We start from the raw sequence: 24,924 nt of genomic DNA on the forward strand, positions 1-24,924 counted from the left end.
GGGTCAGACGCCGAGGGAGGATCCCTCTACGCCGCCCAATCACAAACTCCTGGGGTCAGACGCCGAGGGAGGATCCCTCTACGCCGCCCAATCACAAACTCCTGGGGTCAGACGCCGAGGGAGGATCCCTCTACGCCGCCCAATCACAAACTCCTGGGGTCAGACGCCGAGGGAAGCTCCCTCTACGCCGCCCAATCACAAACTCCTGGGGTCAGACGCCGAGGGAGGATCCCTCTACGCCGCCCAATCACAAACTCCTGGGGTCAGACGCCGAGGGAAGCTCCCTCTACGCCGCCCAATCACAAACTCCTGGGGTCAGACGCCGAGGGAAGCTCCCTCTACGCCGCCCAATCACAAACTCCTGGGGTCAGACGCCGAGGGAGGATCCCTCTACGCCGCCCAATCACAAACTCCTGGGGTCAGACGCCGAGGGAGGATCCCTCTACGCCGCCCAATCACAAACTCCTGGGGTCAGACGCCGAGGGAGGATCCCTCTACGCCGCCCAATCACAAACTCCTGGGGTCAGACGCCGAGGGTGGATCCCTCTACGCCGCCCAATCACAAACTCCTGGGGTCAGACGCCGAGGGTGGATCCCTCTACGCCGCCCAATCACAAACTCCTGGGGTCAGACGCCGAGGGTGGATCCCTCTACGCCGCCCAATCACAAACTCCTGGGGTCAGACGCCGAGGGAGGATCCCTCTACGCCGCCCAATCACAAACTCCTGGGGTCAGACGCCGAGGGAAGCTCCCTCTACGCCGCCCAATCACAAACTCCTGGGGTCAGACGCCGAGGGAGGATCCCTCTACGCCGCCCAATCACAAACTCCTGGGGTCAGACGCCGAGGGAGGATCCCTCTACGCCGCCCAATCACAAACTCCTGGGGTCAGACGCCGAGGGTGGATCCCTCTACGCCGCCCAATCACAAACTCCTGGGGTCAGACGCCGAGGGAGGATCCCTCTACGCCGCCCAATCACAAACTCCTGGGGTCAGACGCCGAGGGAAGCTCCCTCTATGCCGCCCAATCACAAACTCCTGGGGTCAGACGCCGAGGGAAGCTCCCTCTACGCCGCCCAATCACAAACTCCTGGGGTCAGACGCCGAGGGAGGAGCCCTCTACGCCGCCCAATCACAAACTCCTGGGGTCAGACGCCGAGGGAGGATCCCTCTACGCCGCCCAATCACAAACTCCTGGGGTCAGACGCCGAGGGTAGATCCCTCTACGCCGCCCAATCACAAACTCCTGGGGTCAGACGCCGAGGGAGGATCCCTCTACGCCGTCCAATCACAAACTCCTGGGGTCAGACGCCGAGGGTAGATCCCTTTCCACTGTCATATTACATACCCCAGGGTTAGACGGACTCTACATCACTCCAGCACTCACACTTCCAGAGTCATACATGAGAGTGAAGCTCCTCTGCACTGTGCACCTACTTTCCCAGGGAGGGGGCGGATTATACAGAGGTTAATACTTGCGTTCCACAGCAGAGTTCCACAGAGGTGTGCTGGGTGCGGTCTGGAGACTGCAGCTGTTCTACAGGCGTTCCAATGGAAACAACTCGCACAGGGTCTGGGTAAATCTGTCATAGAAACAGAAGTCTGAGACAAGCCAAACCCACCCCTGCCTTCTCACACTGCCGTAAAGCATACACATCAAGGGAGAGTCACACTATGGGAGGGGCGGTACCGAGGGGGGGAGACACTGTGGGAGGAACAGTACTGAGGGGGGGGAGACACTGTGGAAGGGGCAGTATGGGGGGGGTGGAGTCACACTGTGGGAGGGGCGGTATGGAGGGTGAGTCACTGTGGGAGGGGCTGTACTGGGTGGGGGGAGACACTGTGGGAGGGGCGATACCAAGGGGGGGGGAAGACACTGTGGGAGGGGCAGTACCGAGGGGGGGAGACACTGTGGGAGGGGCGCTACTGAGGGAGAGTCACACTGCGGGAGGGGCGGTACTAAGGGAGGGAGACACTGTGGGAGGGGCGCTACTGAGGGAGGGAGACACTGTGGGAGGGGCGGTACTAAGGGAGGGAGACACTGGGAGGGGCGGTACTGAGGGAGGGAGACACTGTGGGAGGGGCGGTACCGAGGGAGAGTCACACTGTGGGAGCGGCAGTAATGGGGGAGAGTCACACTGTGGGAGGGGCACATCCTATGTCCTCTGGGACTCTCCCGATAACTTTTTATGAGGCATTAATTTCACTAATTCCTAAAAAAGATTTATCTGAATGTGCCTCTTATAGACCAATTTCTTTAGTAAATGTGGATTCTAAAATTCTTTCTAAAATTTTGGCTGATAGGATAGAGTATATTTTACCTAAGGTTATCTCTAACGATCAAACTGGATTTATTAATAGATATTCACACTTTAATATTCGGAGACTATTGAACATTATTTGTTCCTCTCCATCCGAAGAACCTGAATGTGTCGTTTCCCTTGACGCAGAGAAAGCCTTTGATAGGGTGGAGTGGTTTTATTTATTTGAAATTTTAGAAAGATTTAATTTTGGTCCAGGTTTCTGGATCAAATCGATCTATCAAGCTCCTATGGCCGCGGTTATAACTAACAATCAAAAATCTCCTTATTTTAGACTATAGAGAGGTACCCGGCGGGGCTGTCCTCTTAGTCTGTTGTTATTTAACTTGGCTCTAGAACCTCTTTGCTATTGCTCTTTGGAATTCCAATAGTATTCAGGGTATTAAGAGAGGGGATAAAATGCATAAGGTTTCGTTGTATGCAGACGAATTGTTAGTCTACATTTCAGATCCTAAGAAATCTATTCCTTCTATGTTATCCATATTCTCTGAATTTAGTAGTTTTTCTGGATATTAGTTAAATTTATACAAAAGTGAGTTATTTCCCATTAATAATCATTTGGATCAATATGAGTAACTACCTTTTAGTATTGCTAAAAATCAATTCACTTATCTTGGTATTAAAGTTACTAAAAATTTTAAAGATCTGTATAAATATAATTTTCTCCCATTAATTGACTATACCCAATAAATACTTTCTAAATGGTCTCCTATGACGCTATCATTAACTGGTCAAATCAATGCTATTAAAACGATAGTTCTACCGAAATTCTTATTTCAAGCACTTCCTCATTTGCTCCTAAACAGTTTTTTGACAGAATAGACTCTAAAATTTTATCCTATATATGGAACAATAAAAATCCTAGATTAAACCTTTATTGCAGAAATTAAAAAAGGACGGTGGTATGGCTTTGCCAAATCTTAGACTGTACTACTGGGCAATTAATATTTGATATATTACCTGTTGGATTCATTATTCAGACATATATGACTGTCCTTTATGGGTGGATTTGGTGAAGGGGTATTCTTTGGCCTCTTTACTGGGATCTCCGCTTCCTTTTCTGTTCTCTAAGATTGGTAGACAAGACCTTGATCCCATTATTAAACAGACATTAAGAATTTGGTTTCAGTTTCGCAGATTTTTTGAGTTAAATAATTTTGTCCTTTCTAGTAAAATATATAGTAATTATTTTTTTAAACCATCAATTTTAGATCAGGCTTTTTAAATTTGGAAATCCAAAGGAATAGTAACTTCTTCGGATTTGTTTAAAGGGGATTGTTTAATGTCTTTTACTCAGCTAGTGGATAAAATTGCTTTATCCAATGTACATTTTTTTAGATATTTACAAATTAGGAATTTTTTACATACTTTGCTTCCAAATTATCCCTCCGCTTATCCATCTAATATAATAGATACCCTCTTCCAGGTGAAACCACTCCAAAAAGGATTAATAGCTACAATTTATAAATGGTTATTGAATTTATGAATGATACCTAACGATTAAATTAAAGCTGCCTGGGAATTGGAATTTCAAGAGTTACTTTCAGATAATCAATGGGATAAAATTTTTCATCTGGTAAATACTTCATCTATTTGTGCCCGTCATTCCTTGATACAGCTCAGGGTAGTACATTGGGCGCGTATGTCGAAGGATAAACTAGCCCGTATATTAATCCTGTTTGTGATAGTGTAATACTCGGGTGGCCACTTTAACTCGCTTGTTTTGGTCTTGCATAAAGTTGGAGAACTTTTGGAAAGATGTTTTTAAAACCTTATCAAAAGTGCTGGATCTGGATTTACAACCAAACTTACTTACAGCTATTTTTGAGATTATTCCATCGGAAGCAGGAAGCAGGATCTGCTCAGCGGATGATAGCCTTTTCAACCTTATTGGCTAGGAAAACCATTTTACTTAAATGGAAGGACCCTAACCCTCCTACCGCCTTTTATTGGCTTTCCTCTATCATGTCCTGTTTAAATCTAGAGAAAATAAGTCGTCGGACTGGATACATCTTTTAAATTTGAAGAAATCTGGAGACCTTTAATTCAATATTTTCATATGATCTGATATTTGTACTGATACTCCTCCAGGTATTTTTTCAGAACCTTGGATTTGATCTGAGAGTCTCTCTTTTCTTGGTTTTTCCTCTCAGGATGGGCTGCCCAGTCCTTTTTTTTTCTCTTCTGTTTAGAATAGTGGGTTTTTTAAAAATATAAAAATTTCTAATAGTCCTTCCTTTCTTCATAAATTGGTGAGGAGAATGAATTACATTTTTTTTTCTGTATTATACATTCTATATCAAATTTATACTTTGTAGACCAACATTGTGTGTGATTCTGATAGTTTATTTTACCTTCTGTATGTACTGTTATTGACATGTATACCAGAGATATTCTCCTCCTGTTTGTATACACACTTTTTTAAAAAAATCAATAAAAAGACTGGAAAAAGAAAGTACCGAGGGAGTGTCGCACTGTGGGAGGGGCGGTACCGAGGGAGGGTCACACTGTGGGAGGGGCGGTACCGAGGGAGGGTCACACTGTGGGAGGGGCGGTACCGAGGGAGGGTCACACTGTGGGAGGGGCGGTACCGAGGGAGTGTCGCACTGTGGGAGGGGCGGTACCGAGGGAGTGTTGCACTGTGGGAAGGGTAGTATGGAGGGAGAGTCACAATGGGAGATGTGTGTGGAGGTCAGTGACCAGTGGTGTCAGGATCAGAGCTGTGATCTGTGTTGATTGTGATATACTGTATATAAATGACTTGGGTGAAAATGTTAGGGGACTGAGTAGTAAGCTTCCAGCTTAAGCAAAATTTGGAAGATTTGTGTACCGCACAAAAATTGCCAAAGGATTCCGGAGTTTATGGATTAGATGGGAACAAGGACAGGGAAATGACAGATGAAGCTTAATCCAAACAAGTATGGGACCTTCCACTTCAGGATGTGAAACAAAGCGGCAGGATCTTTAGAAGCAGTGACGTATTGAGGGATCTTGGGGTGCAGGTCTGTAGAGGGATCTTTAGAAGCAGTGATGTATTGAGGGATCTTGGGGTGCAGGTCTGTAGCTCCTTGAAAGTGGAAAGACTGGCAGATAAGATGGTGAAGCAGGCATTCGGAGCACTTGGCTCCATTGGTTGGGGGCACTGAGCATGAAAGTTTGACAGGTCAGATTAGAGCTGCATTACATTTTGATTAATCGACATTTTGAGGGTTGCGCGGAGTTTGGACGCCTCATTATAAATCATAAGACATAGGAATAGATTTAGCTCGTTTGGCTCATTGAGTTCTCTGCTATTCCATCATGGCTGATTTATTATCCCTCTCAACCCTGTTCTCCTGCGTTCACTCTGTAAGCTTTGACACCCTCAACTGATCAAAACATATCTACATCCACTTTAAATATAGCCGAAGATTTGGCCTCCCATGAATTCCACAGATTCACTAACCTCTGGGTAAAGAAATTCACCCTCATTTCTGTTCTAAATGGACATCCCTCTACTCTGAGGCTCTGATCTCTGTTCCTAGACCCCCCCCCCCCAATAGGAAGCACCTTTTCCACCTCCACTCTCAATTAATGATAGGGGTCCATGGCACAAAAAAAGGCTGGGACCCCCTGATCTAGGCCTTCCAATATTCGAAGTTTCAATGAGATCCCCCTCAATTTTCTAAAACCCAGCAAGTACAGGCCCAAATCTATCAAACACTCCTCATATGTTAACTATTTCATTCCCGGAATCAATCTCGTGAAGCTCCTCTGGACCCTCTCCAATGCCAGCACATCTTTTCTTAGATAAGGGGCCCAAAGATGCTCACAATACTCCAAGTATGGTCTGACCAATGCCTTATAAAGACTCACCATTACACTCTTGCTGTTATATTCCAGTCCTCTTGAAATTAATGTAACTTAGTAGTTGCTTTCCTTACCACCGACACAACCTGCAAGTTAACCTTTAGGAAATCCTGCATGATGACTCCCAAGTCCCTCTGCACTTCTGGTTTTTGAATTTTCTCCCCGTTTAGAAAATAATCCACATCTTTATTCTTTCTACCAAAGTACATGACCATACACTTCCCTATATTATATTCCATCTGCCACTTTCTTGCCCATTCTCCCATCTAAGTCTTTTGCAGACCCCCTGCTTCTTCAACACTACCTGTCCCTTCACATATCTTTATATCATCTGCAAACTTGGCCACAAGGCCATCAATTCTATCATCCAAATCATCCACATATAGCATGAAAAAGCAGTCCCAAAAACTGAGGAACACCACTAGTCACCGGCAGTCAACCAGAAGAGACCCCCTCTTTTTCCATTCTTTGCCTCCTGCCAGTCAACCAATCTTCTCTCCGAGTTAGTATCTTTGCTGTAATACCATGGGTCCTTATCTTGTTAAGCAGCCTCTTGTGCGGTACCTTGTCAAGGGCCTTCTGAAAATCCAAGCACACAACATCCACTGACTCTGCTTCGTCTATCCTGCCTGTTATTTCCTCAAAGAATCCCAACAGATTTGTCAGGCAAAGTTTCCCCTTAAGGAAACCTTGTTGACTTTGGCATATTTTGTAATGTGTCTCCAAGTACCCCAAAACCTCATTCTTAATAATAGACTCCAACATCTTTCCAACTACTGAGATCAGGCAAACTGACCTATGATTTGCTTTCTTCTGCCTCTCTCCCTTCTTGAAGAGTGGAGTGACATTTACAATCTTCCAGTCCTCTGGAACCATTTCAGAATCTAGTGATTCTTGAAGGATTATTACTAATGCCTCCACAATGTCTTTCAGAACCCTGGGGTGTAGTGCATCTGGTCCAGGTGACTTGTGTACCTTCAGACCTTTGAGCTTCCGAAGAACCTTCTCTTTAATAAAAGCAACAATGTTCTCTTCTGCCTCTTGACACTCTTGAATATCTGGCGTTCGGCAAAGTACCTCAATATCACCCACCATTTCTTTGTCCCCCATTACTACCCCTCTAGTGTCATTTCCTAGAAGTCTAATATCCATTCTAGCTTCTCTTTTACGCTTTATGTATCTGAAAAAAAAACCTTTGGTATCCTCTTTTGTACTATTGGCTACCTTAAATTCATGTTTCATCTCCTTATAGCTTCTTTAGTTGCCTTCTTTTGGATTTTAAAAGCTTCCCAGTCCTCTAACTTCCCACTAATTTTTGCTCTAGTGTATGACCTCCCTTTTGCTTCCGATCTCAGCTTTCACTTCCCCTGTCAGCCACGGTTGTGTCATCCTCCCTTTAGAATACTACATCTTTGGGATGAATCTACCCTGTGCATTCCAATTTGCTCCCAGAAATTCCAGCTATTGCTGTTCTGCTATTGTCCCTGTTAGTGTCCACTTCCAATCAGCTTTGGCCAGCTCCTCTCTCACGCCTCTGCAATTCACTTTACTCCACTGGAATACTGATACATCTGACTTTATCTTCTCCCTTTCAGACTGCAGGGTAAATTCTATCATATTATGATCACTGCCTCCTAAAGGTTTCTTTACCTTAGACTGCCTAATCAAATCTAGTTCATTATACAACAGCCTATCTAGAAATGCCTTTCCCTAAGTGGCCTCAGCCACAAGCTGCTCTAAAAAACCATCTCATAGGCATTCGACAAATTTCATCCCTTGGGATCCAGCAGCAACAGCATTTTCCAAATCTACCTGCATACTGAAATCCCCCATGACTATCATAACATTGTCCTTTTTACAAGCCAGCTGCAATTTAGGGGTGACTACCTCCATGTAGCTCCTAGCAATCACCACCTCCTCATTCTCCTGTATGAGCCGAAGATTATCGGGCTGCAAGTCCAGCTCCAGGTCCTTAACATGGTTTCTAAGAAGCTGCACTTCATACAGATGAGGTTATGGGAAGTCTCCCACAGTTTCCATGTCTCACACTATGAACATACCACTAACTCTAGCCCCATCCTCACTGCACCAGCTATGTACGAATAGACAAAGGAAGAGAAAAAACATTTAGTTGTAACTTACTTAGAGCCTCCAGCTGTTCTCGCCTACGCCAGTTGAGCCACAGCCTGACCACTCACACACTGGCCACTCCAACAATGGCCGCTCCGCTTTCACCTTGCTTCTTTTTATTGGCCTCTGCCGAGTTCCTAAGAGATTGTTACGATTGAAGCCCGGAATCATGGAAAGGAAGGATTTAGACAGGCACAGAAGAGGTTAATTGGGTTGCTGCCTGAATTAGTGAATATTAGCTACAAGGGAAAGGTTGGACAAGCTTGGGTTGTTTTCTCTGCAGTGTTGGATGCTGAGGTGAGACCTAATAGAAGTTTATAAAATCATGATGTCACAGATAGCGTGGAGTCTTTTCCGCTAGTGTGGAAATGTCAAATAGCAGAGGCCACAGGTTTATGGGAAACATAAACCTGTTTGCCATAAAATTATGAGGCGAGTATTTTTATACAGAGAGTGATGTAACCAGCTCCTAGGGGAGGGGGTGCAAGCAGGTGTGAGAATGACATCTCGGAGTTACTGAGACAGGAGGCAAGCTGGTGGGGATGCAAGGATACAGACATTGTGCAGTTGGATGTAGGATTAGTCATGTTCAGTACAGACAACAAGGACTGAAGTGTCTGTCTTTGTGCTGTTTTGTTGTACATCTCCCTGTTCTCCTACCAGTCGCAGTCCACTCCTGGTCATCCCGGAGGGACGGTGATGATGGAGCAGGTTCAGCCTCACCTCATCGATGGTACGCAGCCCCTGGATGCCCAGGGCCTGGCTCAAAGGCAGCTCGGCGGTGAAGACCTCCTCATCCCTCTGGATCAGCTCCTGCAACGTGGTCTCCAGCTCCCCCAGCTGTGAGTCCGTGATTGGTCTCTGGGGAGAGGCACAGAAAGGGGTTAAAACTGGACCAGGGCACAGGGCGTACAACACCAGGGACAGCGACGGTCAGTTGTCAGGATGGAATGGGATGGGCAAGGCTGGAGTAGGGACTACAGTGGGGATTGCTGCAAAGGGGAACGGTTGCTGGGGTGGGGGGATCCGGACAGGCAGATGTTACCGAGGGCACGGCTGCCAGAGGGGGGAATGGTTGCTGAGAGGGGCGGGAGATTGGTTACCAGGTGGTATGGTTGCTCGGGCAGGAACAGGCTGCCAGGGGCCAAAGGGGAAACTGGCTGCCAGTTCTCCTGGATGGAGAAAGGTTTACCAGGAGTGGAGGTGAGAATGGAATGGGAAATGGTTGCCAGAAGAGGGCAGGTATTGGAGGCTGTTGATTCCAACTCCAGGCTCCGAGTCCTTGCTCCACGTGGAATCTCCCAGAACTAACAGGGACCTACCTTGACACTGATGTCGAACCTTAGCCTATTGGCAGTGATGTGTGAGCCTCGCTGCTCGGTCTGTGCTCCCAGTACCCGGTGCAGAGCTGCACTCAGCAAGTGGGTGGCTGTGTGCTGCACCATGCAGCCAACGCGCTGGGCCTGCAGACGGGTCACAACACAGACTGTCACACATAGACCAGGTTCACAATGCAGACCATCACCTACAGACCCAGTTCACAACACAGTCTTTCACAAGAGACCGTCACACAACATGGAACATCACATGCAGACCATCATACACAGACCCAGGTCACAACACAGACTGTCACAGGGTCGCAATGGTCATGAGAAGCTAAAATCAGAGATTTCAGTATAAGAGTGGAGTAAAGGGGATTACAGATGCATGAGAGAAGAGCTGGCCAAAGTTGATTGGAAGGGGACACTAGCAGGGATGATGGCAGAACAGCAATGGCTGGAGATCCTGAGAGCAATTTGGTGGGTGCAATATAGAAACATCTCAAAGAAGAATATTCTTGAAGGAGAATGAGGTAACTAAGGCTGATGAGGGAAGCCAAGGACAGCATAAGAGCAAAAGAGAGGGCATATAATAGAGCAAAGATTAATGGGAAGGTAAAGGATTGGGAAGCTTTGAAAGCCAACAGAAGGCAACTAAAAACAGCATAGGGAGAGAAAAGATGAAATATGAAGGTAATCGAGTCAATAATGTCAAAGAGGATATGAAAAGATTTTTCAGATATATAAAGAATAAAAGAGACAAGAGAGGAGAGTTGTAATGGGGGACAAAGAAATGGCCGATGAACTTCTGAAGTATTTTGTGTCAGTATTCAGGCTGGAAGACACGAGCATAATGCCAGAAATGTGAGAGTGACGGGGCTGGAGTGAGTGCAGTTGCTATTACTAAGGAGAAGGCACTTGAGAAGCTGAAAAGCCTGAAGGTAGGTACAGTGGTGCCTGAAGGTTTGTGAACCCTCCCTGTAGAATTTTCTCTATGTCTGCATAAAGTCCTAAAACTAGATAAAGAGAACCCAATTAAATAAGTAACACAAAAAATATACCTGTTCATTTATTTATTGAGAAAAATGATACAATAATTATATGTATTTGTTGGAAAACGTATGTGAAACTCTGGGGTAATGCCTTCTACAAAAGCGATTTGGAGTCAGGTATTTTCAATCAATGAGATGAGATTGGAGGTGCCCTGTCCTATAAAAACACACACAAAGTCAGGTTGCTGACAAAGCCTGTGCTCTTCTCGAGAAAGATCTGTTTACATGCACCATGCCTCGATCAAAGCATTCTACGTAACTTTCAACATACCATTCTACGAATGGAGGCAACTCAGTACTGTTGCTACTCTCCCTAGGAGTGGACGTCCTGTAAAGATCACACCAAGAAAACAATGTGCAATGCTGTAGGAGGTGAAAAACAAACCTAAGGGTAACAGCAAAAGACCTGCAGAAATCTCGAGTCTCTGTTCGTGTGTCCACTATAAGAAACACACTGAACAAGTAAGGTGTTCGTGGAGACACTACTGCTCTCCAAAACAAATATTGTTGTACATCTTTAATTTCCAAAAGACCACCTGGGACAATGTTCTGTGGACAGATAAGACAAAAGTTGAAATCTTTGGCAGCATGTTTTGGGGAAAAAAGAGCACTGCGCACCGACACCAAAATCTCATCCAACTGTGAAGTGTGGTGGAAGGAGCACCATGGTTTTGGGCTGCCTTGCTGCCCCAGAGCCTGGACAGCTTGCAATTGCTGAGGGAACAATGAATTTAAAACTGTATCCAGACATTTTACAAGAGAATGTCAGCGTAACTGTCCATCACCTGAAGCTCAATGGATAACGCAACAAGACAATGATCCGAAAGACCAGAGTAAATCAACAACAGAATGATTAAAAAGAAGAAAATTTGTGTTTTGGAATGGCCGAGTCAAAGTCCTAACCTAAATCCTGTAGGAATGTTGCAGAGCTGAAGCAAGCAATTCATGCAAGGAAGCCTACCAACATCCCAGAGTTGAAGCAGTTTTGTAAGGAGGAATGACCTAAAATTCCTCCAAGCCGATGTGCAGGACTGATCAAAGGTTACCAGAGATGTTTGGTTGAAGTTATTGCTGTACAAGGGGAGTCACACCAGTTACTGAATGCAAAGGTTCACATACTTTTTCCAACAAATACATGTAATATTGGATTATTTTTTTCAATAAATAAATGAACACGTACAATTTTTTTTGCTATTTATTTAATTGGGTACTCTTTATCTAGTTCTAGAACTTATGTTAAGATCTGATCACAGTTCAAGTCATATTTGTGCAGAAGTAGCGAAAATTCTACAGGGTCGACAAACTTTCTAGCACCACTGTAAGTCCCTGAACCAGATGGACTGCACCCTAGGGTTCTGAAAGAGGTGGCTGAAGAGATTGGGGAAGCTTTACTTAATAATTTCAATAATTCTGGAATGGTTCTGGAGGGCTGGAAAACTGCATATGTCACTCAACTCTTTGCGAGGGGAAGGAGGCAGAAGAAAGGAAATTATAGATCAGTTAGCCTGACTTCAGTGGTTGCGAAGCTGGTAGAGTCCATTATTAAGGATGAGGTTTCAGGGTACTTGGAGGCATGTGATAAAAGTAGGCCAAAGTCAGCATGGTTTCCTTAAGTGGAAATCTTGCCTGACAAATCTGTTGGAATTCTTTGAGGAAATAACAGGCAGGGTAGACAAAGGAGAGTCAGCAGATGTCACTTGTTTGGATTTTCAGAAGGCATTTGACAAGGTGCTGCTCATGTGGCTGCTTAACAAGGTAAGAGCCCATGGTATAGTGGCGTGCCACAGGTGTTGGCACTGCTTCTTTTCATGTTGTATATCAATGATTGATGGCTTTGTGACCAAGTTTGAGGACGATATGAAGATAAGTGCAGGGGCAGGTAGTGTTGAGGAAACAGGATGTCTGCAGAAGGACTTGGACAGATTGCAAGAACAGGCAAAGAAGTGGCAGATGGAATATAGTGTTGGGACGTGATGGTCATGCACTTTGGTAAAAAAGAATAAAGGCATATACTATTTTCTAAATGGGGAGAAAATTCAAAAATCAGAGATGTAAAGGGACTTGGGAATCCTTATGCAGGATTTCCTAAAGGTTAACTTGCAGGTTGAGTCAGTGGTGAGGAAAGCAAATGCAATGATAACATTCATTTCGAGAGGACTAGAATATAAATGCAAGGATGTAACGCTGAGGCTTTAGAAGACATCGGTCAGACCACACTTGGAGTATTGTGAGCAGTTTTTGGCCCCTTATCTAAGAAAAGATGTACTGACATTGGAGAAGGTCCAGAGGAGGTTCATGAGAATGATCCTGGGAATGAAAGGGTTAATGTATGAGGCGCGTTTGATGGCTCTGGGCCTGTACTCGCTGGAGTTCAGAAGAATGAGGGGAGATCTCACTGAAACCTATTGAATATCAAAAGGCCTAGATAGAATGGACTTGGAGAGAATGTTCCCTACAGTGAGGGAACCCAGACCAGAGGACACAGCCTCGTAATATAGGGACGTCCATTTTAAACAGAGATGAACCAGAGAGTGATGAATTTGGGGAATTCATTGCCATGGATGGTTATGGAGTCAAGGAGGTTGATAGGTCTATCATAAACAAGAGAAAATCTGCTGAAATCCAAAGCAACACACACAAAATATCAGAGGAACTCAGCAGGCCAGGCAGCACCTATGGAAAAGAGTACAGTCGATGTTTTGGTCCGAGACCCATCATCAGGACTGAAGAAAAAAACGAGGATGCTCCTCATCTTTGCTCTCCAGTCTTGATGAAGGGATTTGGCTTGAAATGCCGACTGTTTACTCTTTTCCCATAGATGCTGTCTGGCCTGCTGAGTTCCTCCAGTATTTTACGTGTGTTGCGTGGAGGTTGATAGGTTCTTGATTAGTTAGGGCGTCAAAGGTTACGGGGTGAAGGCAGGAGAATAGGGTTGAGAGCGATAATAAATCAGCCATGATGGAATGGTGAAGCAGACTCGATGGGCCGAATGGCCTAACTCTATTCCTGTGTCTTATGATATTACTTCATACAGTCATGGCTCACACACCGACCGTCACCACACACTGACCGTCACACACACAGACCGTCACACACACTGTCACCACACAGACCGTCACACACACTGACCGTCTACACAGACCGTCACCACACAGACCGTCACACACACTGACCATCACACACACAGAGACCGTCACCACACTGACCGTCACACACACAGACCGTCACACACACTGTCACCACACAGACCGTCACACACACTGACCGTCTACACAGACCGTCACCACACAGACCGTCACACACACTGACCATCACACACACAGAGACCGTCACCACACTGACCGTCACACACACTGACCGTCACACACACTTCCCGTCACACACACACAGACTGTCACACACACTGACCGTCACCACACACTTCCCGTCACACACACACAGACCGTCACACACACTGACCGTCTACACAGACCGTCACACACACTGACCGTCACCACACTGACCGTCACACACACTGACCGTCACACACACAGGCCGTCACCACACAGACCGTCACCACACAGACCATCACACACTGTCACACAGACTGACCGTCACACACACAGACGGTCACCACACTGACCGTCACACACACTGACCGTCCACACAGACCGTCACCACACACTGACCGTCACCACACAGACCGTCACCACACAGCATCACACACACTGACCGTCACACACACACCGTCACACACACAGACCGTCACCACACACTGACTGTCACACACACTGACCGTCACACACACAGACCGTCACCACACTGACCGTCACCACACAGACCGTCACCACACAGACCGTCACCACACTGACCGTCACACACTGACCGTCACACACACACCATCACATACACTGACCGTCACACACTGACTGTCTCCACACACTGACTGTCTCCACACACTGACCGTCACCACACACTGACCGTCACCACACTGACTGTCACCACACAGACTGTTGACACAGACTGTCACACACACTGACCATCCAGACAGACCGTCACCACACACTGACCGTCACACACACTGACCGTCACCACACTGACCGTCACACACACGGACCGTCACACACACACAGACCGTCACACACACTGACCGTCACCACACAGACCGTCACCACAGACTGTCACACAGACTGCCCGTCACCACACTGACCGTCACACACACAGACCGTCACACACTGACCGTCACCACACAGCATCACACACACAGACCGTCTCACACACACACCATCACACACACTGACCGTCACCACACACTGACCGTCACACACACAGACCGTCACACACACTGACCGTCATCACACAGACTGTCACACATACTGACCGTCCACACAGACCGTCACCACACACTGACCGTCACCAGACTGTTGACACACAGACCATCACCACACTGACCATCACCACACAGACCGTCACACACCATCACACACACTGACCGTCACCACACAGACCATCACACAGACTATCACCACACTGACCGTCACACACACTGACCGTCCACACAGACCGTCACCACACACTGACCGTCACACACATTGACCGTCACCACACACTGACCGTCACCACACAGACTGCTGACACACAGACCGTCACACTGACCATCACCACACAGATCACACACACTTACCGTCACCACACAGACCGTCACACACACTGACCGTCACACAGACTGACCGTCACCACACTGACCATCACCACACAGACTGTCGACACAGACTGTCACACACACTGACCGTCCACACAGACCGTCACCACACACTGTCACCACACTGACATCACACAGTGACTGTCACCACACAGACCGTCACACACACACTGACCGTCACCACACACTGACCGTCACACAGACCGTCACCACACAGACTGTCACACATATTGACCGTCCACACAGACCGTCACCACGCAGACTGTTGACACACAGACCGTCACCACTCTGACCATCACCACACAGACCGTCACACACACACCATCACACACACTGACCGCCACACACTGACCGTCACCACACAGACCATCACACACACTGACCGTCACCACACACTGACCGTCATCACACAGACCGTCACACACACTGACCGTCACACACATTGACCGTCACCACACAGCATCACACACACAGACCTTCACACACACTGACCGTCACACACTGACCGTCACACAGACTGTCACCACACAGACTGTCACACACACTGACCGTCCACACAGACCGTCACCACACACTGACCGTCACCACACAGACTATTGACACACAGACCGTCACCACACTGACCATCACCACACAGACCGTCACACACACACCATCACACACACTGACTGTCACACACACTGACCGTCACCACACAGACCGTCACACACACTGACCGTCACACACAGACCGTCACCACACTGACCGTCACACACACAGACCGTCACCACACTGACCGTCCACACTGACCGTCACCACACTGACCGTCACACACACTGACCGTCACCACACAGACCGTCACCACACAGACTGACCGTCACCACACTGTCACACACACTGACCGTCACCACACAGACCGTCACACAGACCGTCACCACACAGCATCACACACACTGACCGTCACCACACAGACTGACCGTCACCACACAGACTGTCACACACACAGACCGTCACCACACAGACTGTCGACACAGACTGTCACACATACTGACTGTCCACACACTGACCGTCACCACACTGACCGTCACACACACAGACCGTCACACACTGACCGTCACCACACAGCATCACACACACAATCTCACACACACACCATCACACACACTGACCGTCACCACACTGACCGTCACACACACAGACCGTCACACACTGACCGTCACCACACAGCATCACACACACTGACCGTCACCACACAGCATCACACACACAGACCGTCACCACACAGCATCACACACACAATCTCACACACACACCATCACACACACTGACCGTCACCACACACTGACCGTCACACACACAGACCGTCACACACACTGACCGTCACACACACAGACCGTCACACATACTGACCGTCCACACAGACCCTCACCACACAGACTGTTGACACACAGACCGTCACCACACTGACCGTCACACACACACTGACCATCACCACACTGACCGTCACACACACTGACCGTCACACACACAGACTGTCACCACACAGACTGTCACACATACTGACCGTCCACACAGACCGTCACCACACAGACTGTTGACACACAGACCGTCACCACACTGACCATCACCACACAGACCGTCACACACACTGACCGTCACCACACTGACCGTCACACACACTGACCGTCACACACACTGACCGTCACACACACTGACCGTCACCACACAGACCGTCACCACACTGACCGTCACCACACTGACCGTCACACACACAGACTGTCACCACACAGACTGTCACACATACTGACCGTCCACACAGACCGTCACCACACAGACTGTCGACACACAGACCGTCACCACACTGACCATCACCACACAGACCATCACCACACAGACCATCACACACACAGACGGTCACACACTGACCGTCACACAGACTGTCACCACACAGACTGTCACACACACTGACCGTCCACACAGACCGTCACCACACACTGACCGTCACCACACTGACCATCACACACACTGTCCGTCACCACACTGACCGTCACACACACTGACCGTCACACACTGACCGTCACCACACTGACCGTCACACACTGACCGTCACCACAGACTGTCACACACACACCATCACACACTGACCGTCACACACTGACTGTCTCCACACACTGACTGTCACCACACACTGACCGTCACCACACTGACTGTTGACACAGACTGTCATACACACTGACCGTCCAAACAGACCGTCACCACACACTGACCGTCACCACACTGACCGTCACCACACACAGACCGTCACCACACACAGACCGTCACCACACTGACCGTCACCACACACTGACCGTCACCACACTGACTGTTGACACAGACTGTCATACACACTGACCGTCCAAACAGACCGTCACCACACACAGACCGTCACCGCACAGACCGTCACCACACTGACCGTCACCACACTGACCGTCACACACACTGACCGTCACCACACTGACCGTCACCACACTGACCGTCACCACACAGACCGTCACATGCACTGACCGTCACCACACACTGACCGTCACGACACAGCATCACACACACTGACCGTCACCACACAGACCGTCACACACACTGACCGTCACCACACAGACTGTCACACATACTGACCGTCCACACAGACCGTCACCACACACTGACCGTCACCACACAGACCGTCACACACACTGACCATCACCACACAGACAGTCGACACAGACTGTCACACACACTGACCGTCCACACAGACCGTCACCACACACTGTCACCACACTGACCATCACACAGTGGCTGTCACCACACAGACCGTCACACACACACTGACCATCACCACACACTGACCGTCACACACACAGACCGACACACAGACCGTCACCACACAGACTGTCGACACAGACTGTCACACACACTGACCGTCCACACAGACCGTCACCACACAGACTGTCACCACAGACTGTCACACATATTGACCGTCCACACAGACCGTCACCACACAGACTGTTGACACACAGACCGTCACCACACTGACCATCACCACACAGACCGTCACACACACACCATCACACACACTGACTGTCACCACACACAGACCGTCACACACACAGACCGTCACACACACTGACCGTCACCACACTGACCATCACACAGTGACTGTCACCACACAGACCGTCACCACACACAGACCATCACACACACTGACCGTCACCACACACTGACCGTCACACAGACTGTCACACACACTGACCGTCACCACACACTGACCGTCACACAGACTGTCACACACATTGACCGTCACCACACTGACCATCACAACACAGACCGCCACCACATAGACTGTCACACACACTGACGGTCCACACAGACCGTCACCACACACTGACCGTCACACACACTGATCATCACAGAGACTGTCACACATACTGACCGTCACCACACAGACTGTCGACACAGACTGTCACACACACTGATCGTCCACACAGACCGTCACCACACACTGACCGATACACACACTGACCGTCACCACCCACTGACCGTCACACAGACTGTCACACACACTGACCGTCACCACACTGACCATCACCACACTGACTGTCACCACACTGACCGTCACACACACACCATCACACACACTGACCGTCACACACACAGACCGTCACACACACTGACCGTCACCACACAGACTGTCGACACAGACTGTCGCACACACTGACTGTCCACACAGACCGTCACCACACAGACCCTCACACACACTGACCGTCACCACACTGACCATCACCACACACTGACCGTCACCACACAGCATCACACACACTGACCGTCACCACACTGACCATCACACACACTGACCGTCACACACACTGACCGTCACACACACAGACGATCATACACACTGTCACACACTCTGACCGTCACACAGACTGTCACACACACTGACCATCACACAGACCGTCGACACAGACTGTCACACACACTGACCGTCCACACAGACCGTCACCACACAGACTGTCACCACACACTGACCGTCACCACACACAGACCGTCACCACACACTGACCGTCACCACACACAGACCGTCACCACACTGACCGTCACACAGTGACTGTCACCACACAGACCGTCACACACACACTGTCACCACACACTGACCGACACATACTGATCGTCACCACACACTGACCGTCACACACACTGACCGTCACCACACAGACTGTCGCACACACAGACTGTCACACATACTGACCGTCACCACACAGACCGTCACCACACAGACTGTCCCACACACTGACCGTATACACAGACCGTCACCACACACTGTCACCACACAGACTGTCACCACACTGACCGTCACACACACTGACCATCACAGAGACTGTCACACATACTGACCGTCACTACACTGACCATCACCACACAGACTGTCGACACAGACTGTCACACACACTGACCGTCCACACAGACCGTCACCACACAGACTGTCACCACACACTGACCGTCACCACACACAGACCGTCACCACACACTGACCGTCACCACACACAGACCGTCACCACACACAGACCGTCACCACACTGACCGTCACACAGTGACTGTCACCACACTGACCGTCACACACATTGACCGTCACACACACTGACCGTCACCACACTGACCGTCACCACACTGACCGTCACACACACAGACTGTCACCACACAGACTGTCACCACACAGACTGTCACACATACTGACCGTCCACACAGACCGTCACCACACAGACTGTCGACACACAGACCGTCACCACACTGACCGTCACCACACAGACCATCACACACACTTACCGTCACCACACAGACCGTCACACACACTGACCATCACACAGACTGTCACACATACTGACCGTCACCACACTGACCATCACCACACAGACAGTCGACACAGACTGTCACACACACTGACCGTCCACACAGACCGTCACCACACACTGACCGTCACGACACTGACCATCACACACACTGTCCGTCACCACACTGACCGTCACACACACTGACCGTCACACACTGACCGTCACCACACTGACCGTCACACACTGACCGTCACCACAGACTGTCACACACACACCATCACACACTGACCGTCACACACTGACTGTCTCCACACACTGACCGTCACCACACACTGACCGTCACCACACTGACTGTTGACACAGACTGTCATACACACTGACCGTCCAAACAGACCGTCACCACACACTGACCGTCACCACACTGACCGTCACCACACACAGACCGTCACCACACACAGACCGTCACCACACTGACCGTCACCACACACTGACCGTCACCACACTGACTGTTGACACAGACTGTCATACACACTGACCGTCCAAACAGACCGTCACCACACACTGACCGTCACCACACACAGACCGTCACCACACAGACCGTCACCACACTGACCGTCACACACACTGACCGTCACCACACTGACCGTCACCACACTGACCGTCACATGCACTGACCGTCACCACACACTGACCGTCACGACACAGCATCACACACACTGACCGTCACCACACAGACCGTCACACACACTGACCGTCACCACACAGACTGTCACACATACTGACCGTCCACACAGACCGTCACCACACACTGACCGTCACCACACAGACCGTCACACACACTGACCATCACCACACAGACAGTCGACACAGACTGTCACACACACTGACCGTCCACACAGACCGTCACCACACACTGTCACCACACTGACCATCACACAGTGACTGTCACCACACAGACCGTCACACACACACTGACCGTCACCACACACTGACCGTCACACACACAGACCGACACACAGACCGTCACCACACAGACTGTCGACACAGACTGTCACACACACTGACCGTCCACACAGACCGTCACCACACAGACTGTCACCACAGACTGTCACACATATTGACCGTCCACACAGACCGTCACCACACTGACCATCACCACACAGACCGTCACACACACACCATCACACACACTGACTGTCACCACACACAGACCGTCACACACACAGACCGTCACACACACTGACCGTCACCACACTGACCATCACACAGTGACTGTCACCACACAGACCGTCACCACACACAGACCATCACACACACTGACCGTCACCACACACTGACCGTCACACAGACTGTCACACACACTGACCGTCACCACACACTGACCGTCACACAGACTGTCACACACATTGACCGTCACCACACTGACCATCACAACACAGACCGCCACCACATAGACTGTCACACACACTGACGGTCCACACAGACCGTCACCACACACTGACCGTCACACACACTGATCATCACAGAGACTGTCACACATACTGACCGTCACCACACAGACTGTCGACACAGACTGTCACACACACTGATCGTCCACACAGACCGTCACCACACACTGACCGATACACACACTGACCGTCACCACCCACTGACCGTCACACAGACTGTCACACACACTGACCGTCACCACACTGACCATCACCACACTGACCGTCACACACACACCATCACACACACTGACCGTCACACACACAGACCGTCACACACACTGACCGTCACCACACAGACTGTCGACACAGACTGTCGCACACACTGACTGTCCACACAGACCGTCACCACACAGACCCTCACACACACTGACCGTCACCACACTGACCATCACCACACACTGACCGTCACACACACTGATCATCACAGAGACTGTCACACATACTGACCGTCACCACACAGACTGTCGACACAGACTGTCACACACACTGATCGTCCACACAGACCGTCACCACACACTGACCGATACACACACTGACCGTCACCACCCACTGACCGTCACACAGACTGTCACACACACTGACCGTCACCACACTGACCATCACCACACTGACTGTCACCACACTGACCGTCACACACACACCATCACACACACTGACCGTCACACACACTGACCGTCACCACACAGACTGTCGACACAGACTGTCGCACACACTGACTGTCCACACAGACCGTCACCACACAGACCCTCACACACACTGACCGTCACCACACTGACCATCACCACACACTGACCGTCACCACACAGCATCACACACACTGACCGTCACCACACTGACCGTCACACACACTGACCGTCACACACACTGACCGTCACACACACAGACGATCATACACACTGTCACACACTCTGACCGTCACACAGACTGTCACACACACTGACCATCACACAGACCGTCGACACAGACTGTCACACACACTGACCGTCCACACAGACCGTCACCACACAGACTGTCACCACACACTGACCGTCACCACACACAGACCGTCACCACACACTGACCGTCACCACACACAGACCGTCACCACACACAGACCGTCACCACACTGACCGTCACACAGTGACTGTCACCACACAGACCGTCACACACACACTGTCACCACACACTGACCGACACATACTGATCGTCACCACACACTGACCGTCACACACACTGACCGTCACCACACAGACTGTCGCACACACAGACTGTCACACATACTGACCGTCACCACACAGACCGTCACCACACAGACTGTCCCACACACTGACCGTATACACAGACCGTCACCACACACTGTCACCACACAGACTGTCACCACACTGACCGTCACACACACTGACCATCACAGAGACTGTCACACATACTGACCGTCACTACACTGACCATCACCACACAGACTGTCGACACAGACTGTCACACACACTGACCGTCCACACAGACCGTCACCACACAGACTGTCACCACACACTGACCGTCACCACACACAGACCGTCACCACACACTGACCGTCACCACACACAGACCGTCACCACACTGACCGTCACACAGTGACTGTCACCACACTGACCGTCACACACATTGACCGTCACACACACTGACCGTCACCACACTGACCGTCACCACACTGACCGTCACCACACTGACCGTCACACACACAGACTGTCACCACACAGACTGTCACCACACAGACTGTCACACATACTGACCGTCCACACAGACCGTCACCACACAGACTGTCGACACACAGACCGTCACCACACTGACCATCACCACACAGACCATCACACACACTTACCGTCACCACACAGACCGTCACACACACTGACCATCACACAGACTGTCACACATACTGACCGTCACCACACTGACCATCACCACACAGACAGTCGACACAGACTGTCACACACACTGACCGTCCACACAGACCGTCACCACACACTGTCACCACACTGACCATCACACAGTGACTGTCACCACACAGACCGTCACACACACACTGACCGTCACCACACACTGACCGTCACACACACAGACCGTCACACAGACCGTCACCACACAGACTGTCGACACAGACTGTCACACACACTGACCGTCCACACAGACCGTCACCACACAGACTGTCACCACACAGACTGTCACACATATTGACCGTCCACACAGACCGTCACCACACAGACTGTTGACACACAGACCGTCACCACTCTGACCATCACCACACAGACCATCACACAGACTGACTATCACCACACTGACCGTCACACACACTGACCGTCCACACAGACCGTCACCACACACTGACCGTCACACACATTGACCGTCACCACACAGCATCACACACACAGACCTTCACACACACAGACGGTCACACACTGACCGTCACACAGACTGTCACCACACAGACTGTCACACACACTGACCGTCCACACAGACCGTCACCACACACTGACCGTCACCACACTGACTGTCACACACACTGACCGTCACCACACTGACCGTCACACACACTGACCGTCACACACTGACCGTCACCACACTGACCGTCACACACTGACCGTCACCACAGACTGTCACACACACACCATCACACACTGACCGTCACACACTGACTGTCTCCACACACTGACCGTCACCACACACTGACCGTCACCACACTGACTGTTGACACAGACTGTCATACACACTGACCGTCCAAACAGACCGTCACCACACACTGACCGTCACCACACTGACCGTCACACACACTGACCGTCACCACACTGACCGTCACACACACTGACCGTCACACACTGACCGTCACCACACTGACCGTCACACACTGACCGTCACCACAGACTGTCACACACACACCATCACACACTGACCGTCACACACTGACTGTCTCCACACACTGACCGTCACCACACACTGACCGTCACCACACTGACTGTTGACACAGACTGTCATACACACTGACCGTCCAAACAGACCGTCACCACACACTGACCGTCACCACACTGACCGTCACCACACACAGACTGTCACCACACACAGACCGTCACCACACTGACCGTCACCACACACTGACCGTCACCACACACTGACCGTCACCACACTGACTGTTGACACAGACTGTCATACACACTGACCGTCCAAACAGACCGTCACCACACACTGACCGTCACCACACACAGACCGTCACCACACAGACCGTCACATGCACTGACCGTCACCACACACTGACC

General features: G+C 49.9%; 1 protein-coding gene across 1 annotated transcript in view; it reads right to left on the reverse strand.

Moving 5' to 3' along the window:
• aars2 (alanyl-tRNA synthetase 2, mitochondrial (putative)) overlaps positions 1–24,924 on the reverse strand; it is a 90,665-nt gene that overhangs the window by 10,492 nt on the left and 55,249 nt on the right. The window contains exons 14-16 of the mRNA XM_072250364.1: positions 9,622–9,762; positions 9,023–9,160; positions 1,479–1,582 (exon numbers count right to left, since the gene is read on the reverse strand). Coding sequence (XP_072106465.1) covers positions 1,479–1,582; positions 9,023–9,160; positions 9,622–9,762 — 383 coding nt within the window. The remainder of the gene's footprint in view (positions 1–1,478; positions 1,583–9,022; positions 9,161–9,621; positions 9,763–24,924) is intronic.

Source organism: Mobula birostris, unplaced genomic scaffold (assembly GCF_030028105.1).
Source record: "Mobula birostris isolate sMobBir1 unplaced genomic scaffold, sMobBir1.hap1 scaffold_287, whole genome shotgun sequence".
Lineage (NCBI taxonomy): Eukaryota > Metazoa > Chordata > Chondrichthyes > Myliobatiformes > Myliobatidae > Mobula > Mobula birostris.